This window comes from Notolepis coatsorum (genome assembly GCF_963971535.1).
Source record: "Notolepis coatsorum genome assembly, chromosome: 3".
In the NCBI taxonomy this organism is placed as follows: Eukaryota; Metazoa; Chordata; class Actinopteri; order Aulopiformes; family Paralepididae; genus Notolepis; species Notolepis coatsorum.
The window spans coordinates 53711765-53730854 of record NC_140167.1 but is presented as its reverse complement, the minus strand read 5'-3'; the positions used below and the strand labels follow the sequence as shown (position 1 = coordinate 53730854).

Sequence of the window (19090 nt, the reverse complement as noted above, 5' to 3'; positions counted from 1 at the left end):
TCTTTAAGCCATTTTGAAGGGACGGTTTATGGTCTCAATTGACAATGAGAATGGACAGATAGCAATACTATAAAGTATAGATTTAGCTCTACAAACAGCCCCAAGTCTGTATGCTGGTCGTCTCTAGTGATATTAGACTCATCCCAGTGGCCGCCAATGTGTTAACTATTGTATATCACTAACACAATCTCTGACACAATCAATGACACAATAATCAATACAAATTTATTGTAAATGTAATAAATAAACATTTTATAAATAAAAGAAAAACGTGTAGTATTGACTAATAACAATAATAATAATAATTGGAAAAAGGTATAAAAGTATAGTTAATCAATAGTATAATACTATTAATCAATAACTAATATAGAATGCCAAACTTCTTCATCCAAAAACCTCAACCATCAGTAATGTTTCGAGATTACAATACTACATTTTACAACTTCTTGAAAGGTAGCAAGTGCATTCTATTCACAGCCTTGCGAATATTTCCATGTGTCAGCTCATGTGATTTAGAATAATCACAGGCTTGATTTGTTCCGTCTTATTGAGGTAAGTGGATATGACGGAACGCTGATATGTGGTCATGCCTGATCCAAGGTGACGGTGTCTGGTTCTCCTGTAGATGGCAGCAACTTTCCTCCTGAAGTATTGGCCTGTGAAGACATACAGCAGTAGGGTTCAGGGCGCTGTTGAGGAATGCCATGTAAACCGATACCTGATGTCCTACATCTAGAGTGTAGTACAACAAGGCCTCGTCCAGCAGCTCAGCGTCACAGAGTGTGTCGAGGAAGGTGAAGAGCTGGAAGGGGGCCCAGCAGAGCAGGGACAGCGCCTTCACTGCGTACACCAGTGCCGTGGCCTTCCTGTCATTAGCCTCCTGGATGTTGATATTTCTCCTCCTTTTGTTTAGAATCCTGACTATGTTAGTGCTACAAAAAACAATGACCAGAATCGGTAGAAGGAAGCCCTTTAACAGGATCTGGTAGGCCAGTTTCCAAGTGTGGTCACCTTCAGGATAATCCAGTAGTATGCAAGCCAATGTCCCGTACGTCTCAAAGAACTTTACCTTTCGGCATTGTTTCACACGCTTGCTTCCTCGCACCGCTCACTTGGGGAATCGAGACTAGGGTTCAGGAGGCTCAGCAGCAGGAGCCTGACCCAGGAGGAGGTCCGACTGGCTGTTTGTTCCCACTAACATGCGCTCGCAGGTCCTCCAGTGGGGTCACTCCTCCCGTCTTACTAACGATCCGGGGGTCCACTGCACCCTAGACTTTCTTAACACGTTGGGTGCCATTCACGTAATATTACGCGTTTGCTCACCAGCGGTTGGGTGCCAGACACGTAATATTACGTTTTTGGTTAGTTTCGATTTTAATATCCTATTCAATGCCAGGGACCCGTATGGTGCCATTAGAAGGCCTACTGCGACGCAGAGGGTGCAGTACCAGCCAGATTCCCCCAGGTGGCGGTATCGAGAGTGCAGTAAACCCTGTTCCAGACCCTGTGTAACACTGAAAGGTCCCTTTCAGTAGACGGCAAGGCTAGAGGTTCAATCGTGGGCCAAATGGACATCAGATGGAGCAGATATCGATCAAACAATTGGAATATTATTTTTGGAATACTCCCGATCAAAGGTAAGGATCATCTGACATACATTCTGGCTTGATTGTGCAAGGTTTTCATACCGATCCAGCTGATCAGCGTTTTTAGCGTTCAATACTAATGCCGTTACTGGTAATCAATAATCAGAAACGACCCCCCCCCCTTTCATGCAGAAACATAATAGCTACTGTATAGATTTGATTCGGGAATACTAGTGTGTATAGGCAAGAAACGCCAACGCAAATAGTAGAATTGGCCTATATGGCTATTACGCAGCCTTTCAGGAATGAACCCATACAGCGTTTTAGGGTTGTTGAGGGGGATCCCCGATCAAGAGAGAGGGGGAAGGAGGAGAGTGACACAGGGGAGTAAAGACGGGGGGGGGGGGGGGGGGGGGGGCTGGGGGGGAGGGGAGATGGTGATCCCAGATATATTGTCTTGACATCGATTGGGGGGAGCGCTGTAGTTCTGCTGTAATCCTGGATGTCCTGTGGATGTCCTCCGATAGCGATTCTATCATCTTGACGTCATCAGTTAGCTGTTATTGTACTGTCTGTCTCAGAGCTTGTTGCAAGGCCGCTGTCAACGGAGTAGAATATATGTGAAGTGAACATTCTTCCTCCAGATCTGTTGATAATGACGAAACACATTTCAAGGATAATCCAACAGTCTGCGTGCAGGAAGCTTTTGGGCAGAGTGGAAAAAAACCCAATATGCGCAGGACGGTTATGTACACAGAGGTGGATTCCTCCACACCCTTGGCTGAAGGAGTATACAGTATATGAAGTTGTTTATCAAAGTGTGGCCCCTTGTAAGCTACAGTACGTGTATGAGACAAAGTACCGTATGTTAAAAATCCAGCGGGTACTTAAAGGGGACATGTATCTTTTCAGCAATTTGATGTGATTTCCTTGGAGCTGTGAAACATGTTTGTTAAAGATTCAGTACGATGAAAATTGTGTTTTTCAATCTTGTTGCATTTTTAACAGAAGTTAAATATTTTATGTTAACTCATTCCTCGCCAATGACGATTATACTCGTTATTGGCGCGCCAATCGTTGAACACCAACGAGTATACTCGTTATTTGATCGTTATTTCTTTTATTCAATATTTATATTCATTACAGGCCCACTGACTCTGCATTCACATTGGGAATCGCATTAAGAATGCCTAGGTGCAATACTGGCCGCATCACGCTAGACGGCGGTATCGAGCACTCTTTCTACCCTTGTATCTTTCTATATGGGACGCCCCCAGTTTTTTTAACGTTTAAAAAAAAATTGTTTATTTGGACGGGACAATGCAAAATTAACACTTTGGCTGCCGGAATACGCCTAAACACGTCATTCCCGGCCATGCTCAAGTTGCCGAAGACGCTTTACAGCGTCTTTAATATCAATATTTCAAAAATCTGGGATCGGATTCATATTTCCCCTCCGCTGGCCTGAGATCCACCAGGAGGACCCACTGAGCTCTCTGGCGGTTCAGGAGCGCCATCTGGTGGCCGATCGGCGCAATCGCTTAACAGGAAGTGCCGTAGAGGTTGTGCTGGTCGGCCGTATTACTTCCGGGCACTGGCTATAGGTCCCGGGACTCGATCTCGACACACTACATAGCGATCGATTGCCAATAACTCGATAAACAACATGATTTGGACGTATATACCATTATACAAGCTGGAGATGGACCGGGTAAATCCACATCCCATAATGGTAAAATTTCTACTCTACGATGATCGCCCAACGGCGCGTGGAGACTGGGGTGAGTTTTAGCGTGTAAAATTACCGTCTTCGATACTAACTGCTATTATCAACATTTGACCCACATTAGATGATTGGTATAACGCTGCCCACGGAATTATAAACGCCCCCTAGCCCATCCGGTCAACATCAGATGACGTGTAGTAACTTCTAGAAGTTGTTATGGTTTGAAACCGACCCCAATCGCAAACGGCACAGAGAGAGTTGTTTCAGAGTTAGCCAAAATCAAGGGCCTGTTTATTTACTGAGTAACAAGAATGAATTAGGTGGTGAACAGAACAAACTGGGAAACAGGCATGTGAGGAATGTTTGCTGCTCTGCAGCTTCTCCCAGAAGGTGATGTTGTGGAATTTGTCCGTGACGTCTGAGCCGCTCTGCAGATCCTCCCAGCATATGCTCCAGATGAGGCGGAGAGGGAGAGAGAGAATCCGAGTTAGCTCAGCGCACAATTGAAACTGACAGGTGACTGGTGAGGTGAATTGTCCAAACAAATAATCCAAGTGACAGATCTTTGGTGTGAAACACACAGTGAGCAGTGTCCAGAGTGAAAGCAATTAGGTAATCCAAAAACGTGTAATTCCAAAAGACAAAAAGGTGAGAACAGTATGAACAAAAACAGGATCTCTTCGGTGCTTACAAACACACAAAAAACGATAGATCCAAAAGACTGTTTACAAAAACTCACCAGAGCGCAACGCGTAAAGCGGGCAGATCAAACGAGGCGGCCGCTTCGTAACGGGGAAGCAGGTTCTCCAAACGGAATATTTCTCGAGAGTCCTGGGAAGCAACAGAACAGGGAAAGCAGCGACGGGAAGGAACAGGCAAATGCAGGGAATGTTTCAAAACGATCCAACATCGATACTAGGGGAATCAGAGTCTATAAAGCCTCTTGGGGCGCTGATTAGAACACACATCAGGTGTGTGATGGTAATTGATACTTGACTTAGAAGTGTGTGTTCGGCACGGACCAATCAACACAGAATCCTCACAGTAACTTAAAGGAACGGAGCGAGTGGGTGGGGAGCGGACCAATCATCACAGTACTTTAAGAAGCCCGTGGTGGGGAAAGAACCAAACCTCACAGAAGTACGTCTAGTTGGAATTTTTTATATCGCGCTGATTGCCATAAAACTGTATTGCATCATCAATATAATGTATTTGGGGCTATAGATCACGTTCTGGAGAAAGCTGCAGAAAGAGATGAAAACATACTTATACATTAGACCATACTTTACTATGAATATGTGAATGAAAAAGTTTAACGTTGCTACACAATGAACAATACATATAGGACTTTGAATGGGCCCTAATAATGGCAATGTAGCAATATAATTTAAAAAGTTATAGCCCTGCAAAGAAGGGGACTTTCTCTATAGACAAATAGAGCCGGCAACCTACGGTTGATAATGAATTTAACCCATGGCAGCCAAAGTGTTAAGAATCATACACATAAGCAAATAAACAAACAAACAAACATATGCACAGCCTATGTACAAAAGAAATAAACAGTTAATCTCTAGTCTTTACAGTTTTCTTCAATTGCATAAACACGCAAATCAAAAGTATTACACAATTATCAAAACCTTACACTCAAGGAGAAAAACATAGGCCCAGATTTGCACCCCTATAAGCACAATGTCAGCCTCACACTTTTTGCAAAACAATACAACATATTTTCATCAGTCTACAGCATTGGTCTTGTGTAGTGTTTGGTGAATTTATTGTATATTTGCACATTCTCTGCGTACTTCACTTACAGTACTCTAATCACTGAGAAGTAGAATTGCTAAATGTGTTTTAGGTTAAGCACAGCAGTGTGTGTAACTGGTTCAAACAGAATTAAGTCATATGAAACGTGTGTTTCATATGGTAACAAAATGTAGTTTTTATAAATTAGTGTATGGTTTTGACAAGTGTTTAATTTAGCAAAGGATCTGAGGTGTTCTGATAATTGTGTGTGGTTGTGCTAATTGTGTGTTTTGAAACACCGGGCCCCGTTTTCAAAATCATGCTTAAGCAATCGAAAAAAAACTGTATTGTGTGTTTCATTATATACATATGTAATGGCCTTTGGATTGAGGAACATACTACCAGCCAAAGGAGGAAGCAGAAAAGGATGGACGAGTATGTAGTTGAGTCATCTTGTGGCACAAGCTCAGACCTCAGCTCAGGAGATCAGCTGAGACAGAGACTGTTCTATCCAGTCGTCGACAGAATGCTGCAAGAGCTTGAGAGCAGGTTCTCATGAGTTGGATAACAACTTATGAGAGGCATACAGGCATGTTATCCAGCCTCAGACCATTTTCTCTCAGTGGAATTGCTGCAACCCCTCGCCACACATTACAATATCCAACTATTGTCAGAGGAGATCACAGTTGCAAAGTGTTTCCTGGTCAGGACAGGCAGAGATGCAGTCCCTACTATCATACTAAGTGTCTCTTCCCTCCTGGATGATAATAATAATAATAATAATAATAATAATAATAATAATAATAATAATAATAATAATAATAATAATAATAATAATAATAATAATAATAATAATAATAATAATAATAATGCATTTGATTTATAAGGTGCCTTTCAGGACATTAAAAAAAAAAGTCCACAAATCGGTGAATGAAAGAATTATAGGATCAAATGAAAACTACTTACTAAAAATGGATGTTTAAAAGTACTAAAAACCAACAAAAAATACCAAACACTAACAAACATTCAGCACAGACAATGGGGATACTGACATATAAAAAAAAAAAAGTAAAAAAAAATTTAAACAATTTAAAAAAAAAAATTTTTAGGTCCGGGGCTAGGAGAAAAACATCCGGGGATAAAGCCCCGGAAGCCCAGGGCTAACGACACCACTGGTTTGCACACCTTAATCATAGATCTGGATGCTTCCCATTGGGGTCTGGTGACATACACACAGGTGCCAGGTGGAAAACTCTATCTGAGTTGGGCTCGTCGGTTTTTCTCTTGATTTATTATTATTATTATTATTTTTTTTACTTTGACCAGTCAGCTGGTTCTTTTTAGCGTTTATCGCTTTTTCATCGCATTCATACTTGGTCAAGTTCGACCGACAGAAGCAGGCTGAAAGGGTTCAGATGGGGGGGAAGACACTCTGGGAAAGGCACGGCTGCCGTCCGGGATTCGAACGCGCTCAGCCCCAGATCCGTGACGAGCACGGTTGTCCACGGCGCTGAAATAGCACTCGCGGTACGTGGTGAGCTACTGGAGCTCCCCGATTTATTATTCTTTTTAGTTGCCAATGCGCCTACTTTGGGTCACGACCCATAGTTTGAGAACCGCTCATCTATAGTGTCTAGAAGGAGGCCACCATAGGTATAGTTCAGGGGTCAGCAACCTTTACTATCAAAAGAGCCATTTCCCCCCCCTCCCACAAAATAAAATTCCTCTGGAGCCGCAAAACCAATTTACCCTTAAAATGAAGATAACACAGTGTATAACATTTTATATATAGTTATCCCCAAGCATACCCCACATTTAGCATAAAACGCCTGACAATTGCATACCCAAAGTAATTCGCGATTTATTATACTTTATACTTATAGCACACAGTTTGTTGCATTAATGGAATTATAAAGCAACAAAAAGAAAATGTTTGACTTTATAACAAAGGAAACCCTCAAACTCTTATGAATAGGAGAAAAAAGACTGGCTGTGTAGACCTATTTTTAAATAAAACACAGAAGAGGAGACAAAACACTGGTGTCTGTAGACCGACTTTGAAATAAAACCCTGAACTATTCAGGTATATTTGAGTCCTTCCCTTATTTGTGGAAATTATTATATTTTTTTACCAGGGAGCCGGAGCTGATTGGCTAAAGAGCCGCATGCGGCCCCGGAGCCGCAGGTTGCCGACCCCTGGTATAGTTAAAGGGGAACTATCTTATAAATGGCCTTTTTCAGTGTTTAGCATTGTTTCCTAGCTATGTGGACTTATATTAATATGATCTATGTCTCTAATTCTCATATTGGCGCATTCTTCCAATTCTCCTCTCACAATATTCACCCTCACTGAACTGAGTCATCTGAAAATGTGCTGATTTGTGATGTCAGAGAGACACAGCTGCATGATAATGTGGCAGATGCCGCCACACACTCCACACAGTTACCACAGTGGTTGGAGCCCAGGCTCAAAACGGCCTTAGAAAAATGCTGTTTTTGAGTTTTTTCCATAAACTCACAGGAATTGTGTAAAAGTGCCCAAATAGTGAAAGAAATAGTAAAATAGTTCCCCTTTAAATAAAAACACAGCTTTGTGTGGTCTAACCTAGTTCCTAGGTTCCTAACCTTAGTCAAGCTATTTAAACCATGTAGGGTCAATTTATATCGTTATATAAATAATATACATAATATACATAATATATAGGGATGTCCGATATTATGGGCCTACCGATATTATCGGCCGATATCAGCATTAAAATGTGATATCGGAAAATATCTTTTTTTTTTTTACATTTCTATAACCTTTATTTACCCAGGCAAGCAAGTAAGAACAAATTCAGATTTGATTTATTGTCAAAAGTATGCATAATGTTGTGTTAATTCCACAACAAGAGATATGTAATGTTAATTACCTGAAATTATTCCATTGCAACCCTGCATATATCGGTATCGGTTGATATCGGTATCGGAAATTAAGAGTTGGAAAATATCGGTATATCGGTAAAAAAGCCAATATCAATAATATATAATGTTATAGCATTCATGTTTTAGTGAAATAAAATGGCACTTGAGCTGGAAATCAAGCTTGATCTGACCACGCACCCACAATCCTGAGAAATAGTCTGAGCAGCCAGATGAGCTGTTTTTGAGCTGGGTTTTAATAATTATTGTTAACAGAATTGGCTATGGGGCGACAATAATATGTACAAGAGGCATGGTTTCTATCTTTGGCCTTGCTCTGCGGGCAGCGGTTTATTCATTCACATTGATTCATAACACAGCAGCTCATGTGATCTCCTCTCCGGGAGAGGCAGATGTGGGAAGAAGAAAGAGAAGGAGGGAACCAAGGCTTATATACTCCCAACCTGGCGTAGACAGTAGAAGCTCCGCCTATAGAGCCCTCCAGTGGACACAGATATATATGCAGTCATGGGAGCAGTAGAGGACAGTTACAGTTAGTTACAACCATACATACAACCTCTAGATTCAACACTCCCACTTATGGTTGCTTAGCACACTGTATGAACTCTTCAAAACAATTTACAAAGAAAATAACACAGTCTTAGAACATCAAAAAGAGTATGGCAGTCAATATTTACACACCAAACATGACCTCTGCAAATCTCCTCAGTTTTGAAGCAGGCTTCGTCATAGAGTCTGCTACCATGTCATCTGTTGGACAATAAACCAGTGTCATCCTTTCTTCTCTGATGACAGATCTGATGAAATGGTACTTTATATCCATATGCTTACACCTCTGTCGGCACACAGGGTTTCTCACAATGGCAATAGTACCCTGGTTGTCCTCATAAACAAGTCTTCTTATATACATAGTTATCCATCCCTCCGAGCAGTTGTTCTAGATAAATACACTCCTGTATCGTCATGGCCAGAGCCATGTATTCGGCTTCACAAGTTGACAGTGCCACTGTGGGCTGCTTCTTTGTTTTCCATGAAACCAGTGAGCTGTTTGTGTTTAAACTAACACAGTATCCTGTAGTACTCCTTCTATCTGTGATGTCAGCAGCCCAGTCTGCATCACTGTAGGCTTTAAGCCCTAAGCCTTCGCTGCTCTTTCTGAAACAAAGTAGTTTATCTACTGTACCTTTGAGATAACGAAAAACATGTTTTACCGTAATCCAGTGTTCCTCTGTGGGATCAGCAAAATGCTGTGACAACTTACTCACTACAAAACATAGGTCAGGGTGGGTACATGTTGTTAAGTAGATGAGGCTACCCACGGCTTCCCTGTACATTTTTACATCTGTCAGTTTCTGAGCATCCTCCTGGTAATCAAGTTTCTGATCACATGGTGTTTCCCTTGTTCTACATTCCTGCATGTCAAAACGTTTCAGGATCTTTTCCACATATCTCTTCTGGGATACTGTTACACAATTGGCCGACTGCTCAAAGTCCATGCCTAGGAAATGCTTTAACCTGCCAAGGTCTTTCATTTTTAATCTGGTGGAGAGCATACCTTTCACCTGATCTAGGTTCCTAGTGTTGTCTGCTGCGATGATCAAATCATCCACCCAAATGACGATTATCACTTTTCCTGACTCTTTTGACTCCCTTGAGTAAACACAGGGGTCTACTGGATTCTGTAGGAAGTGATCCTCGATGAGGCATGTGTGAAGCATCTCGTTCCAATTTCGCCCAGACTGTTTCAGGCCGTAAATGGATTTTTCTAGCTTGCACACTAGCTTTCCCCCTTTCTTTTCGTAACCTTCAGGTTGTTCCATATATATCTCCCTATCTATGGGTGTGTGCAGATAGGCTGTCTTCACATCCATCTGATGTAAAATCAGATTGTCCTCAGCTGCTTTCTGAACCACTACCCTTACACTGGTCAGGTTGGCGGTGGGAGAAAATGTTTCACCATAGTCTATCCCCTCCCTCTAACTGAAACCCTTAGCTACAAATCTCGCTTTGTACTTTTCGTGGCCTTCGATCCCTTCCTTGATTGAGTACACCCATTTCCCTCCCACTGTCTGTCTGCCCTCTGGCAATTTTGTGAGGGTAAAGGTGTGGTTGTCCTCTAAGGACCTCATCTCCTCGTCCATCGCTCTCTCCCACTTACTCGACTCTGGGGACACTATGGCTTCCTTAAAAGACTGAGGCACGCCACACACCACTCTGTAGCAGTAATCAATATTGGCGAGTGTACTGTCATCCTCGTCACTTCCTCTCCGGGCATAATCTATCAGATATTTTGGGGGTTTGTGTTCCCTTGAGGGATACCTCCCACTGCTTGGGGCACTTGACGTCACCCTCGGGTGCTCCTCGTCATCGCCCTCTGGGGGTGGCTGGCTGTCTGCTTGCACGCCTGTGCTCAGTACGCTAGGCTGTGGTGTCTCTGTCCCTCCATACCTTACCCCGGAGTCCAGCCATGGCTCCTCTGTCTGTGTCTCGATTTCGCATGTTGTCTTGGTGACAAATTTCACTAGTCTGTGCTTTTGCACCTTCCCTTTACCGGGATAGTAGACTAGGAGTGCTGGGCTCCCTCTGTCGTGTCCTACAAAGAGCCCTTTTTCACATCTGGACTCAAGCTTGCCTCTGTCCTGCTGGTAAGCATAGCACACTGATCCAAATTTGTGCATTCTGGCTAGATTACATCTTTTCCCAGTCATTGCTGTATATAGGGTGGTGCCCGTGTGTTTATTAAAACACCTGTTTCTGGTGTAAGCGGCTTCTTGTACCGCATAATGCCACAGGCTCTTCGGTATGTTACTATCGTCTAGCTTACACCTGGCCATTTCAAAAAGGGTGCGCCATTCCCTCTCTGCTACCCCGTTCTGATGTGGGGAGTAGGGACATGACGTCTCGTGTCTGATCCTGTTCTTTCTCAGCAGTGATTGGAACTCTCTGTTTGTAAACTCGGTCCCGTTGTCTGACCTCAAACATTTTACGTCCCCATAGGGGGCTACATCGGCAAGGAACTTTTCCGTGGCTTGAAGTGCATCATTCTTTGCTTTAAGGAAATAGACGAACACTACGCCTGTACCCACATCTGTAAAAGACTGTACATAGTTAAAGCCACCTATGGACTCGTTCCTTACTGGGCCGGCTAGGTCGGTGTTAACTAGCTCCAGTGGTCTCTTTACCTTCTCCGTGGGGTCCCTGTTCCTTGTTTGAGTAAACTTCCCCCTTATGCAAACTTCACATTCTTTGTCAGGTCTATGCTTTTCACCTTTAATGTGCATACCGTCTGTCACTGCTTGCAGCTTTAGTAAATCCTTGTGATTACAATGACCCATAATTTCATGCCACGTCTGGATGTCATGACTGACAGTCACATTACATTTGTCATTATTATTGCACTCCGTTTGTAGGTAATACATTCTCCCATATACGTCGATGTTAAACCGCGTACCATGTCGTTCTACAATAACATCTTTACCTTCACTGAAGAACACTTCGGCGCCGTTAGCAGTAGCAGATTTTACTGAGAATAGTTCCTGTGGGAACGAGGGTATATATAGAGCGTATTTTAACGTCACTGTACACCGGCGTCCCTTACTGTCTATAAGGCGTACCTGTGCGTCTCCTCTCCCTTGCGCCAACCCGTAGGTGCGCTTCCCATCTGCCAGCTCCATGCTGTGTCCCTCCGGCTCGAAGGATTTATCGAAGTTCTTGAAACTGTTCCTGTCGTTGATGATGTGGGACGACGCACCTGTGTCCACGATCAGTCCCCTCCTCGGGAACTGCCGGTGCTGCGTGGCCGGGTGACGCCCGTAGTCCGCGCCCCGAAAACGAAGTCCTCTCGTCCTGCCGCTCTCCGGGCGTCATCTCGACTCGTCTCACGATCTCCGTCGCCGCCATCTTGTCTGTAGTCGCCATCTCGTCCACAGTCGCCATCTTGGCCGCGGCCGCGATCTCGTCCATCGCCGTCATCTTGTCCGTAGCCTCGGCCTCGTCCGTCGCCGCCATCTTGTCCATGGGCGCCGCCTCGTCTATGGCCGACTTATGGAAGCCAACGGAAGCCATGCCTCCCTATTAAAATATGAATTAATATCAAATATTAAATATAAAAAAAAAATATATATATATATATATATATTTTTTTAATATAGTTTACATTCTTTTTCATCTGTGCATCTGTGTTATAATTTTGTATTTTTTTTTAAATGTCTCCCTCTTCTCCTTCTCACTCCCTCTAACACACTGTCAGCCTCACTATGCTCACTGCAGCTATAGAGGAGAGGAGGCAGGGGGTAGGTCTCTTTCTCCAGGCTTCCAGCATGTGATTCATGTATCTAGAGTCCAAATCCGATCCTAGCCAATCAGATTCGAGCTGACTGCCACACCCTAAAAGTTTAAAACGGGGCTGTGAGAAGAATCCTGAGTGTGGCCTCCCCTTTGCACTCATTTCACATTTTCCCCCCTGGAGGCGGGGCAGGTCAGAACACGTCTGAACGTCATCCCCTCGCGGGATTGATTGAAAATGTTATTAACAGAGCGGGCACGTTCGAATCCTCTATTAGTGTATCTAACATTTAGCACTTTAATAGCAACTTATTTTTGCCGGCGGGACATCTACTGAGGACCAGCAGAGCACACCACTGTGGATATTATGATTTAACAAATCTATCTGGCAAGAGGAGAACCACATTATTGACCAGGTAAGCACTGAGCAGCCTGACTAAGGACTAACTAACGTTATCAGGCAAGCTTGTAGACCCTTTCATGACTGCAATGCAAGCCAGGGGCTGGAATACGCAGTCACTTATTCCTCGTAGTAGCCAGGTTAATGTGCACCATCAAGCACTGCTTAAAAGCTAGCGGTGGGTCCAAAATATATCGGATATAAATGTCAAAGGTACCCAGCGTTCCATTAGGGTTTCACACACAGATGCGGCAGGGTTTGAAAGCTTGGCGTTGCTAATAAACATTTTAAATCATTTTTATAAACGAGTAAAACTGAGGCTGAAATGGCTGCTTCCTCATTTTACAGTAGGAGCGCTCTGATGGCTGGGCGCGCCGTGCAACAGACACGTGAATGAATGAATGAATGAATGAATGAAAACTTTATTTAACAGATTGCAGAATGGGTACAATACAGTACGGCTCAATACACACAATTGTTAAGGGGATGCAGACCAGAGAAATACGTTTGTCTTGTCTTGTTTGTCTAGACTCTAGACGTCATATTCTCTCCCGGCCGTATGTATATTTCTCTCCCACCCACCCACCCCCTCCTAATGTACAGTCTCCTCCCCATCATATGTATATACTCTGTCAGGATCTATGGGTAACAGTACTGTATATTTGAATATCGTATATGTCACAAATGTAACCATACTAAATACCTGTATGTCATGTATGTCCCTATGCCATAAATGTCATGATGTCTTGTATGTCATAAATGTCACTATGAATTGAAAATGGGTGACCCTGATGTAAACAAGACAAACGTCTTTCTCTGGTCTGCATCCCCTTATACAATTGTGTGTATTGAGCCGTACTGTATTATACCCATTCTGCAATCTGTTAAATAAATAAAAAGAAAGTTTGACTGGCCGCCGAGCCATACTGTAGTGTACATGGTGACTGCTTGACTTAAAAAAAAATAATAATAAATATTAATAAAAATATTTAATAATCTTTTTTTTTATTAATTTTTTTTTGGCTTCCCCTGTTATTTTACCCACGCGACGCCACTGCATCTTGCCCATGTGCGTATCGGGCGCTCTGGTCTCGTTTCTTTCGGCACTCTTTGTCTGTGTGCTAGGATGATCTGCAGAAGTTGCACCAGACCGTCTTGTTGCAGTTATCCCTCCGATGCCCATTCTCTCCGCATCGCCAACACGTCAGCTCCATCATGGGCCTGGCCTTCTCCCTTGGTGTCGCTCGGGCTTTCAGTGCTATCCCCCTGCTTCCGCGGCGTCTGGGTGGATATCCTCTGAGGCCTCAAAGTTCCGCAGCTTGGCTTTGAACTGCCCCAATGTCATGTCTGTTGAACCGTGTGTAACCAGTAGCGCGAACGGCCGGTACAACTCCGGTAGTCGTCTCATCACCATCGCCATCATTAGCCCCTCACCTGGTGCCTCTCCTGCACTCTTGAGCGCCGTCATGATCTGCTCAGCTCGGATGATGTATTCTGTCATCGTCTCTGTGTGCCCCTTCTTCAGAGCCGTTAATGTTACGTAGAGGGACACTACTCGGGGCCTTCCCCGTCCGATGTAATGCTCCCTCAACACTCGCAGGCTTTCTCGGCCTTTGTCCTTCGTGTCGCGGAATATTAGCCCCAAGCTCGTATCGTCAAGCAGCGGCGCCAACTCACAGTATGCGTCTGCATTAAGCTTGTCGTCTTGGGCTTGGTCCTTTGCCGTCAGTGGCCCCGCGGGGGCCGCCAAGATCACCGCCTTGAGTACCGCGCCATGCATGCAACATAGCATGCGCTCTTCCCAGAGCTCATATCCCTCCGCTTTTCCATTAAATGAGGGCCATTTGCTCCTTCCCTTGGTCGCCATCCTCCTTCTTGGTGGTAGGTGGTAGGTGTAGCTTAAGCTCCGTTGGCCTAGTATCTAGCCACGCGGTACTCCCGGTACTACTCTGGCCTACACTTCAGCTAAGCTAGCTACCCTTATTATTTCGCCCCTGCGAGATCTGGGCCCATAACCTGTTAACAGAATTGGCTATGGGGCGACAATAATATGTACAAGAGGCATGGTTTCTATCTTTGGCCTTGCTCTGCTGGCAGCGGTTTATTCATTCACATTGATTCATAACACAGCAGCTCATGTGATCTCCTCTCCGGGAGAGGCAGATGTGGGAAGAAGAAAGAGAAGGAGGGAACCAAGGCTTATATACTCCCAACCTGGCGTAGACAGTAGAAGCTCCGCCAATAGCGCCCTCCAGTGGACACAGATATATATGCAGTCATGGGAGCAGTAGAGGACAGTTACAGTTAGTTACAACCATACATACAACCTCTAGATTCAACAGTTATTACAAATTTGAATCATACAAAATTTGGCTGGCTGGTATGACAAACTCCACACAGGTTTATTTTCACTTTCCCCCCAACTTTAAAGGATAACTCCACTATTTTGGGAAATTAGCTTATTTAACATCTTCCCTGGAGTTAGACAAGAAGATGCATACCTTTTTTGTCTCTGTGCGTGCATTTTAGCTTTGGGAATAGATGCTCCGTTAGCATAGCTTAGCTTCATCACTGGAAGTGAGGCAGGACAGTAGCCTTACAGTGCCTTACAGTGTATTGCAAGGTCTGACATTGACCAAACTTGATATGCATGACCTTGGTGGGCTCTAGGTCAACTCCTGAAAAGGGGGTCAATGTCAGACTTTGCAATCAAAAGTTAGGGGGCTAATAACCCTTGCCATAATTTCAGTGCGCCCCTAACTTTTGATTGCAAGGTCTGACATTGACCCCCTTTTCAGGAGTTGACCTAGAGCCCACCAAGGTCATGCATATCAAGTTTGGTCAATGTCAGACCTTGCAATACACTGTAAGGCACTGTAAGGCTACTGTCCTGCCTCACTTCCAGTGATGAAGCTAAGCTATGCTAACGGAGCATCTATTCCCAAAGCTAAAATGCACGCACAGAGACAAAAAAGGTATGCATCTTCTTGTCTAACTCCAGGGAAGATGTTAAATAAGCTAATTTCCCAAAATAGTGGAGTTATCCTTTAAGTTTTGTTAAAAAAAAATCTAAATCGAATAATTTTTTTTTATTTGCACATTTTCCTTCCCTTGTATTGAACATGTCGTATTGGTGGGTGTAGCAACACACCACATTCTAAATGTATTGTTTCCTTCCCTGCCTAATGCCGACACCCATGGGGGAAAAAATAAAAGAAAGAAATTGACAAACTGGGCAGTGTTCCTGGCTCCAAAAAGCGCTGTTTTCTTTTTATTTATAAAAAAATATATTTTTGGGACCAATCTCAATCGGCGCCTTATTTTCTTGACCCTCCAATCATACCTTACTGTAACTACCATTTAGCTTGACCACAGTCACGTTCAGCCTGACAAAACCTTTCCAAATTGACCGTGCCCCTGCATTGATACTACTTTGAGCTCATGGATCAGCTTCATAACGTCTTCTGTCCGACCTACAACGTCTAAACCATGCCTGTTCTAGTTCATTGCTGGGTTAAGTACTTCTATTCTATTCACATATATGCTTACTACATGTATCTATTCTATTCACATATGCTTACATGTATCTATTGCTATGTCCGCACCCTCAGGTGTACCACCCCCTTATACCTTCCCACAGGTCAGCCTTTGCCCCTTCCCCTCGGCCAACCCCGGGCTCGCGCGAGTTGGTTGGTAGAGTGCAGAGTGACAGCTCCTAATGCAATTTTTACCACAGGGGTAGAATGCTGGTCCCAGCTGGTTAACGTTACATAGAGCTGTCACTGCTAACTACTGTAGCGTTAATGCTACACAACACAGCTGGGGACTAGCAAGGGGTGGTGGTAAAGTAAGTACTAGAAAGGTGTTCAAAAGCATTATGAGGTTAATGCTGCCATTAGCCCTTGCTGAGCATCGGTTTTAGAGGGATATCAAACATAATCTGTCATGCACAAGTCAGTCATTAGCCTAAGTAGCTAACTAATGCAAATGTTTTATTGTCGGCTCGACTGCACATTGCCTACTGTTGTAGTCTAACCAGTGTTGACTATGTAAGGGATAATGTATAGCTATACTCGGTCATAGTCGCAAAACAATTGACCGACACTGCATTCTGGAACACCGAGGTGCCGCGCTGAGGTGTTCTAAACGCAGTGAAGGTCAATTATTTTGCGACAATGACCGAGTATAGCTATACATTATCCCGCTTACTACAGGGCTAACTTACTAACAATATACGTAATTCATTTTACACCATCGACAAGACGAGATCAAATGCAGACCCGGTTGTTCTGTTGCTCCTCTGGCGTCGGCAGGTATGTGGGTTTGATTGCACCTGATGCAGTGCAGCTGTGCATATGGTAAAGCTTAGTCCCTTTCGTGACTGCGATCAAAATGCTTGATTGTGATTTGTCAATAACGCTCCGTTGCCCCTAACAGCGGTCATTATTGCGTGTTGCTCGTAGCAGCGGTGAATTATCGAGAAATAATTGACCGCTGCTAGGGCCAACAGAGCGCTATTGACCAATCACAATCAAGCATTTTGGCGAATTTTAAAAAGCCATCTAATAAAGCACAGTAATTACTACAGTAAATTAAATGACAGTGACCAATCTTTGAGAAGACATAATGTTGTTCAGCCACCCTCTTGTGTAGCGTTTCCTGCTTGGCGCTCGGCGTCTTAAGCCGGTGGAACGTTCTCTGTCTCCGAGTTGGGACCTCCAACTGGTCCTCGGCCGGTTGTCTGAGGCCCTGTTTGAGCCTCTTGAGCAGGCGTCTTTGGAACAGCTGTCTTCAAGACTGCATTCCTGCCGGCCATCACCTCCGCTAAGCGCGTGGGTGAGCTGTGTGCTCTCTCGGTGCGGCCTGAGTGCTTGTCTATTCAATAGCGGTGCAACTCTGAGGCCTAATCCAGTCTTCGTGCCAAAAAATATCCAGAGCTCTTTTCGCTCCAGGGATGTTGTGGTTCAGGCGTTTCATCCGCCTCCTCACGCTGGTGAGTTAGAGGCGAGCCTTCACCTGTCGTGTCCCGTCCAGCCTTTGGGGGTTTACCTCAGTCGGACTCAGGACTTCAGGGCTACCGATCAGCTCTTTGTTTGTTACGGTGGCTCTCGCGCTGGTAAGGCACTGTCCAAGCAGCGCCTGTCGCATTGGCTGTGCGAGGGCATTGCCCTTTGCTACACGTTGGCTGGACAGGCCCCCCCTGGGGGTGTCAGGGCGCACTCCACTCGCGGGGTGGCGGCCTCTGCCTCCTTGTTAGGGGGGGCCTCGGTGGAGGACATCTGTGGTCCTGGTCCTCCCCGGGTCCTTTCGTCAAGTTTTACCTCATGGACATGACTGGGGGTTCTGTCTCCCAGGCGGTTCTGAGGTCTGGGACCTCCCCTGCATCCCGCTTCTCGGTGGGTTAGCAGGGGTGTGCGGGTGTGTGCCACGGGGTGTTGTGTCACACGTGGTCCCGCCTGTACTGTGCGTTTTTAGGGGTATCTGGTTCCCTCTTTTTCGCACTTTGGTGGAGTTGACTGCCGCCCCCCCTTCACTAGGACGGGCAGGTGGACGGGACTCCCCTCCCCCCTGGTAGTAGGGCTTGCGGGTCCTCAGGGGGTTCACTTGTCGGGGCACGCGTCTGCTCTGCCCCATATCTCATTATGACGAGGAGCGAGACGTGATTGCCAGTAATGCTATATAACGAAAGGTTATCCTATAACCTAGTTATATGAATACTGGCTGAGCATCTCGCTCTTAGCGCCCTGAGGTCCCTTGGTTGGGTTTTCAATGTTGGAAACTTTCTTTCCGAGGAAGGGGGAGTGTGACCATGTCCGGCGTCTTATAGGAGGACGCCGGGGAGTGGCCTGGTCAGGTGCATGGGTGCATTTGTTTTGTTCATGAGCACAGTAGGTGCTGGAGATAAGAGATATCTCATTATGGCGAGGAGCGAGACGCTCAGCCAGTATTCATATAACTAGGTTATAGGATAACCTTTCGTTTGTGTGTGTGCAAGGGCAGAATGTTGTGTTGTGTGTGTATATGTGTGTTCATGTGTGCTTGTGTGTGGAGAGATCAGTGTTCATTGTTCTGATGGCCTGAGGGAAGAAGCTGAGCCTTAGTCTCTCTGTTCTTGTTGCGTGTATACGGAGGCGCTTGCCTGACCGCAGCAGCTTGAACAGGCTGTTGTTGGGGTGGTGAGGGTCCTTCATTATTCTGCAGGCTCTGGATTTGCACCTCCTATTGTATAAGTCCTGCAGGGGTGGTAGTGCAATACCCGTAGTCCATTCTGCTGACCGCACCACTCTCTGTAGGGCCTTCCTATCCTGGGCCGTGCTGTTTCCAAACCAGGCAGTGATGTTCCCAGTCAGAATGCTCTCTACAGCCCCGGAATAGAAGGAGTGAAGTATCTTCCCTGATACTCTGAACTTCCTTAATTGTCTCAGGTGG

The 19090-nt window shown here is 44.8% G+C and overlaps 1 protein-coding gene across 1 annotated transcript in view; it reads right to left on the bottom strand.

Moving 5' to 3' along the window:
• Nucleotides 1-498: 498 nt before the first annotated feature.
• The window catches only part of bdkrb2 (bradykinin receptor B2), a gene marked incomplete at both ends in the record, with an annotated part of 65642 nt that continues 47050 nt past the window's right edge, over nucleotides 499-19090 (bottom strand). The window contains 2 exon segments of the mRNA XM_084311207.1: nucleotides 499-675; nucleotides 677-1069. Of these exon segments, the coding sequence (XP_084167333.1) occupies nucleotides 499-675; nucleotides 677-1069 (570 nt within the window).